Source organism: Camelus ferus, chromosome 12, assembly GCF_009834535.1.
Source record: "Camelus ferus isolate YT-003-E chromosome 12, BCGSAC_Cfer_1.0, whole genome shotgun sequence".
Classification (NCBI taxonomy): domain Eukaryota; kingdom Metazoa; phylum Chordata; class Mammalia; order Artiodactyla; family Camelidae; genus Camelus; species Camelus ferus.
The window spans coordinates 58,408,468-58,429,173 of NC_045707.1; the positions used below are offsets into that span (position 1 = coordinate 58,408,468).

A 20,706-nucleotide genomic window follows, 5' to 3' on the forward strand; every position below is an offset into this window, starting at 1 on the left:
CGTATTAGGAGGTGGGACCTTTGTGGGTGACTGGGTAAGAGGATGAAACCCTCAAGAATGGGACCGTGCCCTGATAGAAGGGACCTCAGAGAGCCCTCGTCCTTCCCGCTGTGGGAGGACGCAGCACGGAGACGACTTCCCACCAGGCAAGGAGTCTGCTGGCACCTTGGTCCTGGACTTCCCACCCCCAGGACTGTGAGAAATAAATATACGTTGTTTAAATCACCCTGTATACAGTGTTCTTGCTGATAGCAGCCTGAATGCACCAGACAGCGAATGTGTCGGTCACCTTCCTGCTTTCTCTCCAGCCTCACTCCCACCTTGCTGTGCTCTGCTGTGTTCGTGCGGGCGGGCGCTAAGACCCTGCGGGCTACTCCCTAGACCCGCTGGCCGCTGACTCGGATTCAGCTCTGCCGCGGGGAGGCACTGACTGAGGTGGAAGGTGGAAGAGGAGAAAGGACCCTCTTCCTGCTCTTAGCTTCTGTTGGCTTTCCTCTAGCAGGAGTGAGCTGCTCCTGGCAGTTCAGCATCTTCAGCGTGGAGCCTGTGTGTTGGTCCCAACACCAGTGCCCGCGACGTTTTGGTGGTCCCAGGACCTCCCCCAGGTTCCGGCCCTCCTCCACAGTCCGAGCTTCCTCAACACTATCTTCTCCGTTCTGTTTTTTCAGCCTTAGGGGTTTTAGTGCTGAATTGTGCGTCCCCCCTCCCCAACTCATACGCAAGTCCTAACCCCTGCAATATCTCAGAATGTGACTTTGTTTGGAGACAGAGTCTTTGAAAAGGTAGCTGAATTAAAATGCAGTTTTTAGGGAGGATCCCTATCCAATATGACTCACATCCTTGTAAGAAGAGGTAAGGACACAGAGGGGAGTCGAGGGGAGGAGTCAAGTTGAGGACATGGACAAGACACCAACTATAAGCCAAGGAGAGACGTCTCAGAAGAAACCAACCCTGTCAACACCTTCCTCGCAGATTTCTGATCCTCCAGAACTGTGAGAAAATACATTTTTGTTGTCTAAGCCACCAGGTCCTGTTAGGGCGGCCCCAGCGTACAATTACAGGTGGTATCTATTAATTTCTGTTTAACCTACTGTCTCCACTTTGCTTTCTCAGCTCTTTATGTGGCCAATTTCTTACATTAAAAAAATTCCTTATTTAAAATACCTGGAATGGTTTTGTTTTCCTTACTAAGACACCTAATAAATATCCAAAGGGTGTGTGTCTTAAAAGCCTAAAGGCCTTTCGGGAAAATAGACACTGAGGAAAGGATGGGGTAATTAACAAAAAATGTATTTATTAAGAAATATTCTTTTCGTACCTAGTGTCAAGAGCTATTTAAGAAAAACAAAATGCTCACCATGGAAAACCAAACGATTGTATTTAGAATGCTGTTTTTTTTGGGGGTGGTGGGCACCTAACCCTCATGGGTCTAAAATTCTCTTTTCTCACCTGAGGCGGGAAGCCCCATAAAAAGACCGCTGCTCTTCTCTTAGCACCGTCCGGTTCCCTGGCCCAGAGTCTCTATCTCACTTTTTGCCTCTAAAGCGGCTAACTTACACCTAGAAGACTATTGGTTCCCTGAGCTCACTTCTGATTGGTTATTTCCTTCACTCCTGATTGGTTATTAATCTCACTCCTGATTGGTTATTACTCTCACTTCTGATTGGTTATTACTCTCACTTCTGATTGGTCTACTTCCCTAACTTCTGATTGGTCCATTTGTAGTACTTCATTTGCATGGAACTCACTCCTGATTGGTCTATTTCTACAAAGCTTGTTCCTGGTTGGTCAAATTCTGTTGTACTTTATTTGCATATGATGTTGCAAAGTGTAAAACTGGCAACCTATAAAAGTCCTGTGTAAACGTACACACGGGGGTCCAGAGCGCCAAGTGTTAAGTTTTCTGGGAATGCTGCCGTCATAAACCAACTCTCGAGTATCCAGATTGCTGTCACAGCTTAGCTGTAACACTTTTTTCCGCAACAAACTTACATTTAGAACTCTCCAATTGCGTCCTCAGAGTACAGTAGTGCAGGGGCCTTTCCTTTGGCTGTCTCACCTGTTGGGACGTCGTCCTTCCCTTATCTGACAGGGCAGAATAAAACCTACTGAAGGGCGGATGGCCTGGACAGCCGTCGGAGACCTTATCGTGGGTCAACTTTAAGCCTTGATAAGGTAAATTTTGCCAGAGCCTTGCCCACTCACTGACTTGGATGACTCCTACTTGTTCCTTTAGGACTGCCCTCTGGTGTTACTGTCTCTCTAGAAACTTCCCTTCACACCTCTTCCCTGACAGGAGGCTGGGCTCCTCAGGCTCAGATTCGGAGATGAAGGAGTTTGATCGGGGAGTGCTCGTGGGAACAACACCGGTGGAGGGGTGAGGACTGCAGAGAGAGCAGGTGAACGGCAGCACAGCTGCAGAAGCCTTGTCAACCAGCCTTCTGGGCTTGGACAGCACAGGAGTGAGAAGTAGCTCAGACCGAGGAGTGTGGGCTGCCCCCAGGAGGAGGCATAACCCCAGGTAAGGCAGCTTCTTAGAGGGCAGAGGCTTCTAGAAGCTGCAGGCTGAACGCCTCAGTGCTGACGGGAAGCAGCGGGGGTGGGGGTGGGGTGTCACACTGTGGTGTCCACTACAGTCGCTCTGGTGCAAGTCCTCAGGGACTCATGGTACGTATCTTAGTGTTTGGAGGTACTGCATTGACATCGCTGTCTGAGACCGTGGGCTCATTGGAACCAGGTGTGCCTTATTACATAATTTGGTGTTTCTCCAGCATCCATGGTACTCAGTAGGCACCTGGTAAAGGTTGTTTAGTAGGGGAAAGATATTTTACCTGTTTGACCTTCGGTAGGCAGGGAATTTAATGTGTCATGCTCTCCCTTGAAAGTGGGGTTTCAGGAATCTGATTTTTAGTTCCATTCTGGAGGGGCTTCTGTCACTTAGGCTGTGGAGTGTGAAAATCCTGGCGGATGCGTTCTGGGCAAAGCAGAAAGCCTGAGAGTGCGCCCGATGAATTGATCATAAACGGGAACAGAGAAACACGTGTTGGGAATGACACAGCCCAGGAAGCCTGCGCTGCAGGCTTTGGTTTAACTACCTCCATTTCCCGCATGGCCCAAAGTCAGTAGGCCGCTGTCTCACCACTGAGTCAGGTAAGAAAGAGTTAAAAGGCGGCCACATCAACAGGAAATAAAACATTTTTATTGAATATCCGTGTAATAGGTTAAGTCATTTTTAACAACAATCAGAAAACTACTGTGGAATTCACTACACGAAGTGAAACAAAATTTGAACCACCTCATCAAAAATGAAGGTAAAGTACAGCTAGAGTTGTTGGCTTGCGGGTCGCGAGCCGTATGGCAGAAGGGAACACCCCAACGTTTCTACAGGATACAGAGGAAACCCACACAGAGAAACACTCAAGCAGGCAGTAAATATACACAAAGGCAACTAGGATCTTTCTAGAGCGTCAGATTCTAGTACTTGACACAGCTTTGTCAGAAAGGTACATGTGGCTTATCAGGATGAATCTTGGTCTTCAAACAGGTTCGGTCACTGTCTCATGAAAGATGGCCTGGTACCAACTAATTCTGTGTGACAATATCCCGTGTCTGGCAGTGTTGCGAGAGAATGCATTCGTCGTGTTTTAATGCAAGAAATGATGCGTGTTCGGTGGGCTTGAACCTGCTTGATTCTGAGTGTGTGTTTCAGCATGAGCAACTTGGAGCTGAACACGGTGAAATTACAGGCCAGTTTCTGGTCTTCAAGGAATTATAAAAAGTCAATCAACTCTCTCTCTCTTTGGCATGGTTTGGCCTTTTTAAATTGGAAGGATTTTCATTTGAACCTTCTGTTCAAACTGGTATTTAATCTCACCTAATGACTAGGGCATTTTCTACGATCTACCTTTTGAAGAAAGTCTGGACCATCCACAGAAGAGGGAGGTGTTATTGTCCCCTTGTCCTCCGTGTCTGTCCCAGTCCTAAAGAGTTTGCTGTGACTGCTGAAAGGCCAAAGGACTGGCCTCTTTGATTAGGAAAGAACAAGACAGGAATTCTGGTTTTGTCAGGACACAGCCAGCCTCGTGTTTGAAGCTTCCCGTCAGCCCTTTTGGAATTCTCTCTGCGGTTTTTAGAAACATGGCGTGATCACCTAAAATCTGAACGTACGCTAATGCTTAGCTTTCCTCCGTTTGGTTTTGACAGTTTTGAAGGTAAGTGTTCACTTCAGAGCATCACTACTCTCTGTGGCCTGGGAGTTAAAATGGGTCACAGAAGTGAGCAGGAGAAATGATTAGATGCTGCGTGAGATCATAGGCCACCCTTCAGCCGAGTGGCCGTCTACTATAGCGGGGAAAAGTATGGAATATTGCACAGTGCTTGACAAAATGCTGTGTGTTTCACCCCGTTCTTTGCACCTTTCTTGTCCTATGCATAGCTTTGCAGTTCTGAGTTGGTCCTTTGTAATGAGAACTGTATGTGCTACACACACCTTGGGCAGTGCAGTAGAAGGGAATGGCAGTATTGTTACAATATAGCTACGGAAGAGATTGAGTGCTATCCACTGAGGAAACTACGTCACATGTCTAAGCACACACACGGCAGTCACAGTGTTACACAGAGCAGTCCTTTGAGACTCTTAAGGAATGACTAGTAGCTTCAATAATAGTGCCATTTACTACATAATAACATTGAAAACATATAAAAACGCCTCCTAAATCAAGCATCTAGTGTACAGAAGAGGTTGCTTCAGTTTTCTAGAACTTGTTCTTGGTTTTGTTTCACCTTTTTTTAAAGGACAAATTAAAACTTATTTACGTAAAAAGAGCATATAAAAAGATATCACTAGCTGTCTGTTTTGGCTTCATCGAAGTGCATTCAGAGCTATGGCTAATTGTTAATTTTTTTCCTCTTTTGATGGGATCACAATACTGTCTGTTTACCACAAAGTACTTTTGTGTAATAAGCACAGATTGCTGTGTTAAAAATATTCTGCATTCCTTCTAATCTGGCTTTGTGTAATAAAATATTTTGTTACAAAGTCTAATGTGCAAACCTTTTGGAATTATTAGAGGTGTGAAATCTGGAAGAGTATTCACCGGATGCCCGTTTGTAGAAAGGTGATAATGGAGAGCTACTTTTTTTCTTTTTAAATGGTCAGGCAATATTTCCAAAATGCCGACTTCTTCCCTCAGCTTCTTCCCACCCACCCCATCCCCACACGAATGCACACGTACACACACACACGTACACACACGCACACATGGAACACCATCATGTTGTTACTCTACGTGCAGTAATATGAAATCATTGACTCCTGTTCCGTTGCTTCCTCGAATGTGAGAGGAAGCCCTGACTTGGGCTTTGCAGATCTGTACAGACAGGTGCTGCTCTGGTTTGTGGCTATGCTTCCTGGAGGTCAGGCTGAATGCTGCTCAGATCATGCTAATTTGCCTGTGAAGAAATTCTACAAAGTTGGATTCACCCACTGAGTATGTGGTGGAAGTGTATCTTGGTCGTCATATGACTCAGTAGAAAGCTCAGGTTTAAGTTGTCCTTTAAGATGTCAGCTTCACTGTACCAGTGCCTTACGAGTTGATATTTTTGCTGGAATGCAGACGATACTCTATTTACCATATAATATATTATCAGCTCTCCTATATCTCAGTCAATTTACATAGTTTAAAATAGAACATCTTATTAAAAACATCTAGATATACACAGATTAGGAAACGCTTACAACATACAAATACACAAACTAGAAATAAATCTTCAGCATACTGGTATATACAACGGTGTTGATACAATAAATAATTTCAGTCATGCTCTATCTACACATCATATTGCTTAAAAGAAGAGTAGGCCTGGAGGGCAGTGGTATGATGAAGGGCTTAGGGGCTCTCTACGTTTAAATTTGCGCAAAGTAAAATGGGATTTGAAGTACCACTGAATTGTGTTAGGAATGCATGGCTGGAAAAAATGGAAGGACCTGTATTACTGAGGTATTTACAGATACTGGCTAAAGAGTGCTATGTGGGCAAATGCAGAAAGGCTTCTTTCCTTTATTTCTTGACTGCCAGCATGGCGTCAACTTCCTCCTCTACCTGTAGGGTGTGCCACTGGGCGATGGGTCGCCTGGGGTTGGCCAGCATGTCTGACCAATGTCGCAGCTCCGCTCCGGTGCTATTGTAGCCCACAAAGACTTTGCCGATGGCATCGTTCTTGCCAATCTTGTCATAGTCCAAAACAGTTACCACTACTTGCACTTTCTGAAAGAGGACACAAAATAAACTTTAGTCATCCGGCTCTGAGACAAAGCCCTGCTACCAAGCTTCCTGGAGATCAAAGCAATGGGAAATAAGAACCAGTCTCCAAACACCAGGGCAAGGCTGAAAATGACCTGAACAGGAGAAGTGAGTCCAATCCCTGTTGCCACTATTACATCATCACCACCATCAGCTTCAGCATCTTCAAAACACTCAAATGTTAATTCTGGCACACTTCTAAGTCTTTCATGTGCACTACTCAGTTACAGTAGATCTTGTTAACAGCGCCATTATACAGATAAGATGCCAAAGCTCAGAGGTTAAATCACCTGCCTGAAGTCACAGATGACATGAATGGTTTCAGATGCTAACTACTAACTACTATGTATAAAACACTGCAGATACTACTATATATAAAATAGGTAAACAACAAGTTTATACTGTAGAGCACAGGGAACTATACTCAGTATCTTACAGTAACCTATAATGAATAAGCTTATGAAAGGAATATATATTTGTATATGTGTGATGGAAACATTATGCTGGACACCAGAAATTGACAAAACATTGTAAAATGACTATACTTCAATCAAAAAAAGAAAAAGAAATGAATGGTTTCAGTAGAGGAGGGTATAGATCAGTGGTAGAGGGTTTAGATCAGTGGTAGAGTGCATGCTTAGCAGGCACAAGGTCCTGGGTTCAATATCCAGTACCTCCACTGAAAAAATAAACAGAAACGAAAAACTAATTACCTCCCGCCTCTCAAGGAGGTTTTCAAAGCAACCATATATTGCAGTTCTGTTTCAGGTTGCATAAAACCAATACAGAATTTTAGCTAATCACATGATTATTGTGGGTACAGAATGTGACAATAGAGTGAAGGTCTGAAAAAAAGCAGTAACTAACTTAAAAGATAATTTTTCTCATTCATAAAATTCTCTCAGTAAATCTTTATTAAGTTACTGTTGTGTATCCAGCATTGACATCAAACGGAAATAACCTTTTAGGCCACACAAGATAGCCTACAGTGATTCCATTAGGTTGTGAGAGTTTATTTCATGACTTACTTTTTTAACTGGTGAAAGCAAACCCATACCATTTTGACATGAAAGAATCCCTTTTTAAAAGTACATTTTAGTGGGGAGGGTCTGACATAGTTGTAGAGCACATGCTTAGCATGGGTTCAGTTCCCCAGTACCTCTATTAAGATAAAGAAATAAAACTTAATTACCTCCCCACTCTCAAAGAAAAAAAGTACATTTTATTACTTCCTAAGTAATGAATTTGCTTAGTCGAAATATGTGAACGGCCCCAATCTAGAAACTGAAGGAAAAGATAAAGGAAATGTTTAGAATAAAAGAGAATGTGTAATGTTTGGTGGCCAGAGTCAAAAGAAGCAGAAAATGTAATGATGGAAGCCGGGACCGGATGAAGTCCTGCCCAGTAATGGCCCTTTAGTGGGCTTTGTACTCGAAGGATTGCATTATTGTACCGACGTGCTGAGGGATGGTGCTCAGACACAGGTTCAGATCAGAGAAAATGATCACGTCAGAAAGTGGAACTTAGAATGTAAAATGCAACACGTGGGCAGTAGGGAAACACATTTCCATTTTCCCTTGTGCAGCCCTGGCTTGATTTCGTATCAAGGAAATTAACCTAGTCACTGGATGGCATTTGGAACCAAGAACAGAATCCATTTGGTTCTGAGAACTTTTCCCAAGAGAATTCCTCTGGATGTAGTCATACTGCAGGGGGTGGAGGGCAGGGACACTAGGGACATCATGCATAAAGATAAGGACAGTTTTCGGAGGCTGGAGGGAATAGCTGGAGTGAGTTTTGATGATTTTGCCTAGGAATGTATTGACCAGTAGCACTCAAGACAAAATATCCCTATAAAGCTCTTGGGTTAATTTTTTCAGCTGCCTGTGTGGATTATACATTTTAGGGGGAGAGGGTGAGGAGTGCAACATTTTCAAATGATTTTGGAAATCAGTGGATTTTGCTTCTCTCATTAATATATTTCATAGGGATAGAGACAGGTAGAAAGACAGATCATCTTATAACCTCAGGACAAATGAAACCTAAACCCTTGCTACAGCATGTTAAATGCTCAATTATTTTCTCTAGGGAAATGCAACGACTAGGAGAGCAGCCTCCCAGAAAGGGGGATGGTGACGGAAAAAAGAAAAGAACAAATTGGCTCAAGGAATAGAGAGGAGGGAAGCAGTCAAAGGCATGCTCATTATTTCCATGCCTCATGGACTCGGTATCGGGCTGAGGGTCTCTCTGTCCCGACAAATGTTATCTGCTCAGAGAGGCTACCCCATAAACCCAGCGTATGTCTTGTTTTTAATGGGCTTCTTTTGCAATATATTTGCATTTGCTGAAATTTATAGTTGAAAAGAGACATGCTTTTTTTTTAAGGTACAGAACTGTAGCTCAAAGGAGAAAGTTTACAATAGAATTTTTCATCTCAGTGTCCTGCCTTACATTGTTTTGCAGAATTAAAAAACAAAAATGCCAGGAGGCATTTGTTTCCATAGGAACGTGGTCTTAGACCTAAAAAAAAAATTCATTGAACAAATACTGCAAAATAAATTGTTGGAAAAAATTGGATGTCTTAGGTTGCCAGTGGATCCAAAGCAGTGAGCTTGCTGGTTCAGGCTAGGGAACAAGTGACTGGGGACAGGGAATCAGCATCTTCTGCAATGCCGTTAACTTACATCACAGCCACTGAGAGTCAGTAAGGATGCACCATCCGCTGTCATGTGAAAAAGTATATAAGAAAGGTTACCCCAGAACCATGAACTAATGTGAGAATGGTGGGCTTATTGGTGATCTATATTATACAGTGGCTACTAGCCACATGCTGCTGTTTAAATTTAAATAAATAAAGTCCCTTGATTACGCTAGTGGCTGAGATGCTCATTACCCACCTATGGCAAGAGCGATGATAAAACATTTCCATCCTCACAGGGAGTTCGACTGTCTAGCGCTGATTTCTGTATTGCCTTAGTCTTATTGTTAGATCCATTTTCTAATAAAGCGTTAATTTGAAAAAAAGACAGCATTCATGTTGTGAGTAATAATGGTGGGGACCATTTACTGAATGTTCCCATGTGCTCAGCACAGCTCCAGATGCGTTTGTATGCGTAATCTCACTTTGACGTGGATTCTGTTATTATTCCTATTTTATATATGAGGCAGTTCTAAGCCTCAGTTTCCTTATCTGTACATAAGATTGGGATAATAACGGTACCTCTTTTAAAAGGTTCTTGTGAGGATTAAATGAGCTTAATGCAGGTAAAGTGCTTAACATGAGCCTAGGCACAGAATAAATATACAGTAAACAGAGCTATTCTACTAGCTTTCTTCATGGAATAAAGGTGTGAGTCGCTCATAAGGTGCTGTGTTTCGAGAATAGATTAAATGCACAAATATGCAAGTGAAGGCTGCTTGCTGACATTTGTCATTCTGGTCCTTTAGAAGGTTCCGTGCTGCCCTTCATTTCTCCTTCAAGGTACAGACAAACTTCTATATGACTGAAAAGCTAGGCTCACATCAATCATTTAAGAAAGTGTAAAAATAGAGTGGCTTTAAGTAATTTGACTCTTTGATATCCACTAAAGATAGCAAGAAATAGCCTATAATGATTGGATGTGAACTTTGAATTCCAATAGCCTAACTAGGCATATGAGGTGAGAAAACCTAAATATACGTAAACATTTCTAAGTAATAAGATCGAAGGCTACCACTGTGACTACTTTGAACATGGTAACCACAAGGTCTTTTAAAAGAATGCTTCCTATCATAACAATGATCACCTCACAAATTCAGGTTCTGTCTTTACAAAAATACCCACCCATTCCAACTCGGAAACAGGAAGCTGAATTTAAACAATTAAAAACACAACGTGGCCTAACTTATCCACTGTCAATCATTTTTGAATAATGAAAGACTAAAGAGGCTGAATATTTAACATCATCCAAAATGCTACTTTATCACCACTTTTTTGCTGTAAAGATCCGTGAATGAGAATTACACATTGCGGCCGGGGAGTAAAGGGTGAAAACTCATTTTTCTCTTGGCCTTTTAACCTCCGTGGATGTACTTTTTGAATCAGTAGAGTTGTTCTGTGGATTTTCTTTTTCCTGCTTCACTTCTGCTGGTTTGGCTGATGAATCAGCACGTCCTGTGCTGCATATTTTGTCAGGTTGCTCTTGATGTAACTTGAGCATCAAATGTGCGGGGGAATAAGAATGGTAGTTCCAATGGAGGCACGTGCACGGATCATTTGTAAGGTCCGTGTGTTTAATTTATATGATCTGAAGAGATGAAATTGAACGGGAAGACAAAATACGTTTGACATTACCTGGATTTGCTCAAAGGGTACTTCAAAGCTGAATGACTCATTGTAGTAGGGGTTGAGTGTGTTCTTTTTAATTGTTGTCTTTTTCTTCTTCAGCCTCTTACCATTCTGCATCAGATGAATCTTCACATAAGGATCTGAAAAACAGAAACAAAAACTTTAGGCGGTCAGAGATACATATTTTAGATTATAATGTAGCTTATACAAAGACCCAGTATTCCCAATAGGAAAATAACTGCGTAGCATATATTTAGTATTTTTTAAAGTTTGGTTGAAAAATTTTTGGTTGAAAAATTTTAACTAACCTATGGGCCATGTTTTTGCACCATGATATGTCAATATTTATGGTCAGATTTAGGAGATGGGATCTGTGGTGTGCTGCTAAACCAGCTCTTTGGAAAGAAAATGTCTTGACATGTAGCATTTGCTAACGTCCATGGTGTAAATATTCTCTGCATGGCCGATTTCAAGCCAGCAGTTTAACAACTGGCTACTAAATTCCTGAAAATTTAACAGTTGGCTCTTGTGAGCTGGCAAAGAACTGGCTGCAGTATACCACTGCGTGGGAATAAAACTCTAGACACACAGAGAGGACAAAGGGGCCATTTCATCCATTCATTTATTCATATGTTCAACCAATGTTAGGCCCTAGGGACAGAGCCAGGAACAAAACAGACTGTCCCTGTTCTCAGGATGGAAATTCTGACTTGTGGGGGACATAGACAGCACGCTTGGAAAGAAAACAAATGCATATGAAATTGTACATTAAGAGTGTTCCGGAATAAAAAAGCAGATAGGGATATGACAGGTGCTCCCAGGGGTGATATGCTGGGTCTACAGGAGGAATGGAAAACCTGTACTTTGATCACTCGAGTAAGGCTTCTCCCTGGGGTACCGTGTAATGTGAAATGTGAATATTGAAGGATGAGAAAGAGGGTGTGTGTGTGTGTGTGTGTGTGTGTGTGTGTGTGTGTGTGTGAGAGAGAGAGAGAGAGGGAGAGGGAGAGGGAGAGGGAGAGGGAGAGGGAGAGAGGGAGAGGGAGAGAAACAGATCCAGGACCTGTGTCAGAACATCCTAGGTAGAGAAGAGCTTCCAGGGTTCAGGGAAAAGGGAATAAGCCAGTAGCACACACAGAGGTAATGAGAAAAGAAGCAGAAAGATTCCCTTAGCAGTTTCCCCAAAGCCTCATTAGGTAAAGTAATAAGTCAGTCGCTGGAGGGGTAAGACGATTCTCATTACTAATGGATGAATGACATACCTTCAGGTTATTAAGAACCAACACTCAGGTTCTTGATAGTAAAATCTACTGGTTTTTTTTTTTTTTTTTTTTAACATTTTCCCATCTGATATGCCACGCATGTTCATTACAGAAAGAAAATCAGAAAGCCATGACAAATAAAATGAAGAAAACAATTTAAATCATCTATAATTTTACTCCCTCAAATCACCCCTACCAAGCCTTCCAAAATTTCTTTCCTCTCTTTCAAAGAACATGTGGAGCTGGGAGAAACTTTCTGGATAATCTAGCCTAAGGCTCACATACTGTTTACAGGATACAACTGTAGGCCAGAAAATGTGGTTTTTCTCTCTCTCTGCCTGTCCCCTCTTAGAACAACATAACTTATGAAGGACAGAAATTTTGTCTGCCATACTCACTAATTGAATTTACTAATCAGTACCTGGTACTGTTCAATTTTTGTTGAATGAGTAAGTGGAACTTATTTAGGGCCTCATAATCTGGGTCTCCTTACTTTCAGTCCTGGCGTCTTCCCATTGCCCCAAAGCCCGCATTACTTGGATAAGTGTCGTCTGGGGTCTGTTTTGGTTTTTAATGTTACATTAGGTCAAGGGGCTGGCAATGAAGATTTTCACTGAAATGAAGAATATCTTTAAAAGTCAGACCAAGAGATGAGAAACCAACTCCATCAACTAAATAGTTGTTTAGTAAAAAAAAATACACTGTAAATAATTGCAGATGAAGGGGAAAATGGCACTTTTTTTTTTTTATCTGATAATCTATCTTGTTGTTCACAGGCAACGTTGACTTTTTTGGTTCAGAGCCCTTGTTTGCTTACGAAGTTCCCTGGGTCCTCCTTCCCAGCGCCTTGAACTTTTGTAAAGATGGTCAAGTCTTTAGTTACTCCTTGGTACTGACAAAATACCCATAAATCAACGTTTATGCCTCCTTTGTTCGTGTGTTGAAATTTTATCAACCTAATTCAGGCCCAGGTTTTTGCAAGAGAAGCATGATGACTATTTATTTATTCGTTTAACACAGTAAATGACGAGAAAATTCCTTGTGCGTCTGCCATCTGAGTAAGCAAATTAAAAACCCAACCAGATAATTTCAGATTTCACTAGGAGCTCTGAGGGGATGGAATCAGTGCCTGGGGGAGAACGAGGTAATTTAGGAAGACTGATCGGCAGTGTCCTCACCAAGGAGGCCAGGTATGAACTAAGAACCAAATGGCAGCAAGGAGCCAGACACCTGAAGATTGGGGGGCCCTGATGTTTCAGCATTTAGCTCCAGGAGAAGTGAGCGCTCACCTCCACGTGGTCCTTCAGGTACTGCATCCCATCCCGCTGCCCTCCAGCCGATATACCCTGGTTACACTGGACCTGCCACCCTCTTCTGGTCAGGGAGTAAGAAGAGTGGTAACACATGTATTCCCCGATTTTCTTGTGGTTCCCTCCTTCTCTACCATGTACTGTGCTGTGCACAGGTTTGGCTGATGTGGTGACTTTGTCTATGGAAGGAATGGAAATGGGGAGGCTGGGTAAGGCGATCAAGTGGAATGCCAGAAGTTCACTTTCTTCCAGCTGATTCTTGGTACCACCTTCGCAGGCATTGTCCTGACGCTTGTTATGGACTAAATGTTTGTGTCCTCTCTGAATTTATATGTTAAAATCCTAACCCACAGTGTGATGGCATTAGGAGGTGGGGTCCTAGGGGAGTTGTTAGGTCATGAGGGTGAAGCCTTATACAAAGAGACATGAGAGAGATGACCTTTTTTTACTCTGCCACGTGAGAGTATAATGAGGAGACACGTGTAAGCCAGGGAGAGCCTTCACCAAGAACCTGATCGTGCTGGTACCCTGATCTCTGACCTCCAGCTTCCAGAACGGTGAAAAGAAATATTTGTTGTTTAAGCTGCCCAGTCTGTGGCATTCTGTTATAGTAGTTCTATTATCTGTCTTATCTATCATTCTTTCCTTCTATCTATCTATTTGTCAATCAATCAATCACTCTATCAGTGAATCTGTCATTCATTCTATCATTCAATCATCTATCTTTCATTCTATCTAATCTATCACTCTATCAATTAATCTATCATTCTATCTATCATTCATTCTATCATCTGCCTATCTATCATTCATTCTATCTATCATTCATCTATCCATCCATCCATCCATCCATCTTCTGTTTATCTCCAGACCAAGACAGCACTCTTTCCACTGAACTCTCCCTTGGTTCCCTCTTTTCTCTCTCTTAGTATGAGCTGATCCTTCTTTATTTTCTCCTGTCCCTTCATTGGCCCCAAGACTCTCAAGGACTTTTTTTTTTTCAGTTTAACCACATTTGATATTATTTTAACACACATTTAATAGGATTTTTCTCTATACTACTTTCCTCAGGCACCCAGCAGTATAACCTTATGCTGCCAATATTACTGCCACCTCAGTTAAACAGTTTCTGGCCATAGGGTCTGGCACTGGAATGCAGTGTTTTCCCCAACACTGGTGTCACTGGCACAGTTTCAACATGTAGAGATACGTTCCCAAAAAAGGCTATAGAATAACCTTGGAAGAAGACTTTGGAAGCAAGTGTAAAATCCAGGAAGCTGTTTTCCTTCAGTTATGGGGACACTGTGGGCAAACTTTGCAGAAACAGAAGTGCAGCCCCCATGCTGTGCTGCAGGGTCCTAACCGTCTCAGCTCTGCTTCTGTCCTTGGGACAGAAACCTGCTGGGCTCATTACCTCCCCTGTTCTTGCGCCACGAGTCCTGCCTGATTTGGGGCCATCTTTGATTCCTTCTTCTCCATCTCCCACGAAGAGTTAGCCACCGCATCCTGCTAATTTACCTTCACCTTGTCTCTCTGGTTGCTTCCCTCTTTCTAACTGGTTGCCACATCTCAAGCTCAGAAATCCAATCTCTCTTATGACCATGGCCTCAGCTTCAAACTGGTCTTTCTAGAATTGTGAAAATGATATTCGATCACACTAGCTCCCTCATTAAAAGTCTTTCATGTCTTGCCAACATAAAAAAAAAATCCAAACTCTACCAGGGCATTAACAGCCCCACCCCAACTTACTCATCTCATTTCCACAGAGCCTGTACCCAGCTCCTACTTAATACTCACTTTCCACACAGAGAATTCAAAATGCCCTGTCTTTGAACTGCCTGCCCTGTAGCCTGAAATGTCCTTTCTTTCTTTTCCCCTTGTAAGTGTGATCTAAAAGTCACCTCTCCCCTGCAGATTTCACTGGTGGTTTTCTCAGTCAGACCCTTCAGACAAACCTTTCTCTGCCCCGCAGCCTTTTCCTTTGTGCTACTGCAACGCCTACATCTCTTTCTTTTCTGGTATTGGAGGACTTCTGGGCTAATCTAACAACATCAAAACAATATTCCTGTGAGAAAATGTGTTTTGAATTCACAACTATTGGCTTCAGGATGAACCTTGGGAAGATGATCTACTTGTGACGGGTTCGGGGTGGGGCTCCTTCCACTACTGTTCCTGACTCCACTCCAATACCCGGGACCACTGTCACCCTGTTCTTCCCTTAGGCACTTCTAATGTCAAATTATGCTAACTTCACAGAAATATAATTGCAAGACAGCTGGCTGTAAGCAATGCTCCTTTTGTGTGAGATATAAAAGAGCCACTAAAGGCTTTCTGTATTTACAATGAGAACTAGAAACCAGCAGTTCAAAGCTGAATAATGCAAGATGCCTGTGGTTTTTATCTTGACAATTTTGCATAATTACACTGCTCTTCTTTCTGAACTACCACAGTGACCGGAAGCCCTTGTAACCATGGCCTTTCCATTTCAACCGGAGACTTCTTTTGGTAAGAAATAGCCTCATTTCAGCTGTCTTGCTCAGTCCCTTCTGAGCCAGTACCCAGCTTCTGAGTAACTTCAAGTATCATTCACTTCATCTCCACCCCCCAACCCATGGATAATGTCCACTACATTTCATTCTTACCGTGCTGGATGAGGAAAGTAGTACTTGTATCAAGTAGGGCTCTGAATTTCAGATGACTGAAAGCCCGCTTCAACATGGTGGCTCATTGACTAACATGATGGAAAAGTCCAGAGGTAGAGCTGTGTGGCACAGACTGTCAACTGTCCCCTAAAATCCTTTCCCCCTTCTTTTTAGCAATAGAACCCCTAAAAGTTTTACTTGGGCACCAGTTCGTCCAGTTAGAAATACTTCTTCCAGACTCACTATGGCCAAATAACCACCTCTGCCTATTGGCAGGGAATGGAAGTGATGTGTGTAAACTCCACAGTGTGTCCTTAAAACAATGGTTCTCAACGGGGAGCTGTTTCATCCGCCAGACATTTTGCGATGTCTGGAGACAATTTTTGATTGTCATACTTAGAGTGGGGTTGGAGGGTAATATGGGCATTGAGTGGGTAAAGGCCAGGGATTCTGCTAAACATCCTACAATGCACAGGACAGCTCTTAACAATAAAGCATCATCAAGCCCGAAATATCAACAGAGCTAAAACAGATAAACCCTTCCTTAAAACCAGCTTCACGCCTTCCCCTTTTCCTTTCTTTCTTGCTACTGAAACAGGGATGTGATGGGAGGGCAATGAACCAGCTTTTACTTTGTAACATGAAGACAGTACTCTGGGGGTACTGGACAGCAAGATGGGAAGATCCTGGGTCCCTAAATGACCTCACAGCCCCAAACTGCCTACCAATCTTGTCCACTCACCCACCTAGGGACATGTGGGAGATAAAGAATTTCAAACAGAAAAATTCTATCTTTTGGAGCCACTGTATTTCGGAGTCTCTGTTCCAGCAGTTAACGTCTGCTCTCTCTCTCTAATTCAGATTCACCAGAACCAGCAGGGTCCCGGGTTTGCCTGTGTCTCTAGTCTGTTTTCTGTAGAGTCCTCTGTAGATTTCACATGGTGGCCTCCCTGAGATATCCTAGGCTTTTCCCTTAAGGATGTAAATGACTGCACCAGCTTCATGTCTCCTGGCATCACACTGTACCATCCAAGGGAAAGACAGTCTCCATCAGGATTCCCAGGAAAAGTCCCAGGTTCACTCTGCTCTGGACAACCTTGATGACACGTGGTCCCTACAGTGATCCCTGTGGTAGAGAGGCTGCAGTGAGCTAGACTGGCTTAGTCCTCAGTCATGTATCCATCCCCAAACCAGTCAGGAGGGCCAGGAATCCTACCTTTGGAGTTGGGAGTTGGCGCAACTCTACTCTAAGCACAAAGCTGAGAATAGAAGAATACGGTGGCCCCTCAAACAGGAATTAGGAGGCTCTGACCAAGAAGGCTGGGAAGAGAAGTTGGGAGACAAACAACCAATGTGTGTAGAGTTTCTCAGCCTAGGGTCTCTAGGTTTCCATCTCTGTCTAAACTTGAAAGTGCGTATAGATGTATCTTCAGACAGACATTCCTTCCTACTTGAGGTCAAATTCCTAGGAGTGAGCCCTCAAGTGGTCCAGCAGCAGCAGAGAGCGCTGAGTGAAAGCTTGGCAGATTTAGGGCTTAGAGTTTCCTTGCCAACGGCAGATTCTTCTTGTGCATCTACGGCCTGTTTCATCATTAAGCCGAACATTTAACAGTACACAGATAATTAAATACTAACAGGGTTCACAGAGCAGACAATTTCCATTGCCGTCACTGGCAGTTACAGCACATTTACTTGAGGGGGGTCTTTATAAATAATTTACAAGTACTGTGAGAAGACTACATTGAAGAACTTAGTATCTTTATAGTTTAAAATGCTCCCTGTAATGTTATAGCAAGGATGTAGCATTAAAAATATATTCTGGGAAAATCTTCTATGGGAGCCCACAATTTAAAAATGAATTTATATTAGTTAAGTGCAGTGTTTGCCGGAAGAAAACAACACTGCATAAGTGACTTGCCACAGAGAAAAGCAACCTTGTTTTAATGAGTCAGATCAGAAATTAGCAAAAGCTGACTTCGTTCATTAATGATGGCGGACTGCTTCGAGGAGACAAAAACATAAATGCAAAATTCTATTGTTAGGAATTAAATGGAAAGCATTTTTGGTCATGGGGAGGAAGCCACTGAATTCCAACAATCGTTTTTGTTGCTGCCAAATGGACTGAATACGACTGCCAGCACCTTGACTGAAATGTGGGAACTCTGGTCCAAAACCTGGGGAACAGGAATCCAGCAAAGGAAGATTTCACATATGTGGCACATTTATCTACTGACCTTTGCAGAGGGAGGAGTACACTGCATTTGCAAAATCTGAATCTTTTCTGTTCTGTATTTAAGGTGGAATCCTTCATCTATAATTCAACCCTCTTTTCCCTGAACTTTGGAAAATCTTTTGGAAAGGTCAAACACATAAGACTAAGAACGGTAGTAATTATGTCTGATTCTTTCTGGATGACTACAAAGAGTTTGGTGGCATGACCACGTCTAAACTGTATGAGCTGATTAGAAAAAAACAGTCAAAGGATTCAGCAAAGCAAACCAAATTGCAGATGGCAAATTTCACTTGACTTGTATTTTTTCCTGGACAATTGGGCTTAGCCTCTTGTTTATGCCAGATGAAAGGTCACTAGTAAGATATCTCTTTCTTTTTTCTTCTCCTTTAAAAAAAAAAACAGCAATTATTAGACATTTCTACTTGATGAGATGATGCTGGTAACACTGTTACTTGATAACATCATCGCTGGGATTTAAAAGTAACACGACAGATGGATGCTACTCCTTACCGACATGGAGGTGGTTTCTGGACAATCCAGCCTGAGTTCAAAACAAAGACAATGTGAGAACAAAGGAGCTCTTACACATAATATGACTGGACAGGGTGAGTGCTCTGTAGTGGGGTTACTGCAGGCTCGCCCAGTTCACAGATTGGTTCAGACAGAATCGACATCACTCTCATTGACTCCCTATGCTTTGTATGTACTTGCTTTAAAATATCTCCATGTCTTTTAAACATTCTTCCATCTAAGCCTTAGAAAATTTATGGATGGAGATTGTCTTAGGATAATTGAGAGAGAGATTTGGAAATGTTTCCATATGAAGTGGAGGAATCTCTCTCCATGTCCTCATTTTGAATTGTTTCTAGAACTTGTCTGTCTCCTCGAGAGCAGGGGAATGGCCCCTGCATTTTCTTGGATGGAAGTATCTCACTGCTTTTTTCTCTGCTTGAAAAAAGGAAATGCATTCATGTTCTCAGAAGGGTTCCTTTCTCCTTGCTGTCCCCTCTCTGGGCCTTTACGTGACATTGTTGAATCTGTGGACCTAGAAGAGGATGAACAATGAAGCCTCATTTTCTTCTAGAAAAAGACATAATGGTTTTAAGACTCCTAATATTGTTGGTAACTCATACTTGCCCACTCCGGTTGGAGATTTTACAGTATGAATAATGCACGTAGTATTTTAGAAAGACACAAAGCATTGAACACCCTCGTTGGCTTGTTGTTAGTTTCTTTATTTGAATGTTGATTTCCTTTATCCTTCCTGAGAGAGAGTTCATTCTGGTTCATTGATGGCCAAATATGGTTCTATTTAACAAAGCTGTGAAACTCTTATTTGAAATCGGTCGGTGCCCTGCACATCAAGAAGATAGGTAGCTTGGTAGGAGAGACCAGCTTCCACCTTGGTAATCTGGTTTTCTTACAATATTGTAAGGGGCAAATAAAAATAAACTATGGCTTCAATATTATACTTCATATAAGAAAATGATAAGGAGTAATATCATTCTGGGGTGATTTTACTGCTTTTTATGACGCAAATTTGTGATTAAAGTCAATCACCACACATCCGCACTGCAGAGCTCAGTGAAAGTTCCCAATAATGTTATTGTATACGTGGATGTCTTTGGAATTGACATCACCTAAGACACTTCATCCCTCAATCTGGGAGAAATGAACGTTTGGGGTGCTAGTCAAATACTTTATACAGAAAATTTGGTTTCTATGGATTGGTTTAATTCTTTGCAAGCTTCTGGAGAGATTCGCAAACTAAATGGCCCTGGAGGAGGCGCGGAGGTATAAATGTTAGGGCCAGTCTTAGTTCCCCCACATTTTCCACGTTCTTGAATCACAGATATTCTTCCTTAAGCTGACATCTCTTGCTTTGATGATTTTTGGTCTAATATACCACGTAGGTGGTAATTCTACTTCTCTTGCTCTTATTCCTTAGCTCTGTGGAACAGAATCCATTCATTCATTCATTCACCTGCTCAGTCATTCATTTACTGAGTGTCTATCATGTGCCAGGTATTCATCTTTTAGCCAGTGTCCTGTTCAATCTCACATCCCCAGGCTTGACACAGAGTCTGGCACATAGTAGGAACCCAGTAAATATTTCCCAAATGACTGAATCCATCAGTGAAGTATAAATATCTACTGAGCAACTCTTAGGGAAGAGAGTGAGGGGATACAGAAAACTCTAGAATCCAGTTTGTTCTGCAAAGAGCTCACATTTGGCCAGGAAGAGAAGACCCAAATTCCTGAAAAGTTAAGTTTAAGTCAACTCACATCTTTTTGTAGTAGGAAAGATAGCTTAAGACAGTGGCTGTTGTTTTGCTGAATGATGTGTACAGAAAAGACTGTAGGGGAATTCAGAGCAGATGGACACCCTTCCCTCAGTTGGAAATGCTGAGTTTGAATTCAAGGCTCTGCACTTAAGGGATCCAAAGAAATGTCACAGAGAGAGAACTAACCTTTTGTCAATTCTAAAAATCTTCAGCTCTTATGTCTTCTTTCCCCTCCACCTCCACATACCGATGTACAATTTCACAAAACACGAATACGATGCTATTTGGACAGTGCTAAACTTGTATAGAGAGGGAAAGAGGTCACTCGACAGATTGTCTTTCTTTGAA

General features: G+C 42.4%; 1 protein-coding gene and 1 long non-coding RNA gene across 6 annotated transcripts in view; one reads left to right on the forward strand and one right to left on the reverse strand.

The window, feature by feature from the left end:
* Positions 1 to 1,925: 1,925 nt before the first annotated feature.
* Positions 1,926 to 20,706, forward strand: part of LOC116667764 — a 33,662-nt gene continuing 14,881 nt past the window's right edge. Inside the window, exons 1-2 of the long non-coding RNA XR_004324801.1 lie at positions 1,926 to 2,175; positions 2,297 to 2,521. This is a non-coding gene — a long non-coding RNA (uncharacterized LOC116667764). The remainder of the gene's footprint in view (positions 2,176 to 2,296; positions 2,522 to 20,706) is intronic.
* Positions 3,178 to 20,706, reverse strand: part of SYT1 (synaptotagmin 1) — a 470,145-nt gene continuing 452,616 nt past the window's right edge. For all 5 annotated transcript variants that reach the window (XM_032493716.1, XM_014554552.2, XM_032493715.1 and 2 more), the window contains 2 exons: positions 10,636 to 10,769; positions 3,178 to 6,266 (listed from right to left, as the gene is read on the reverse strand). In XM_032493716.1, the coding sequence (XP_032349607.1) occupies positions 6,060 to 6,266; positions 10,636 to 10,769 (341 nt within the window). In that variant the 3' untranslated portion in view covers positions 3,178 to 6,059. The remainder of the gene's footprint in view (positions 6,267 to 10,635; positions 10,770 to 20,706) is intronic.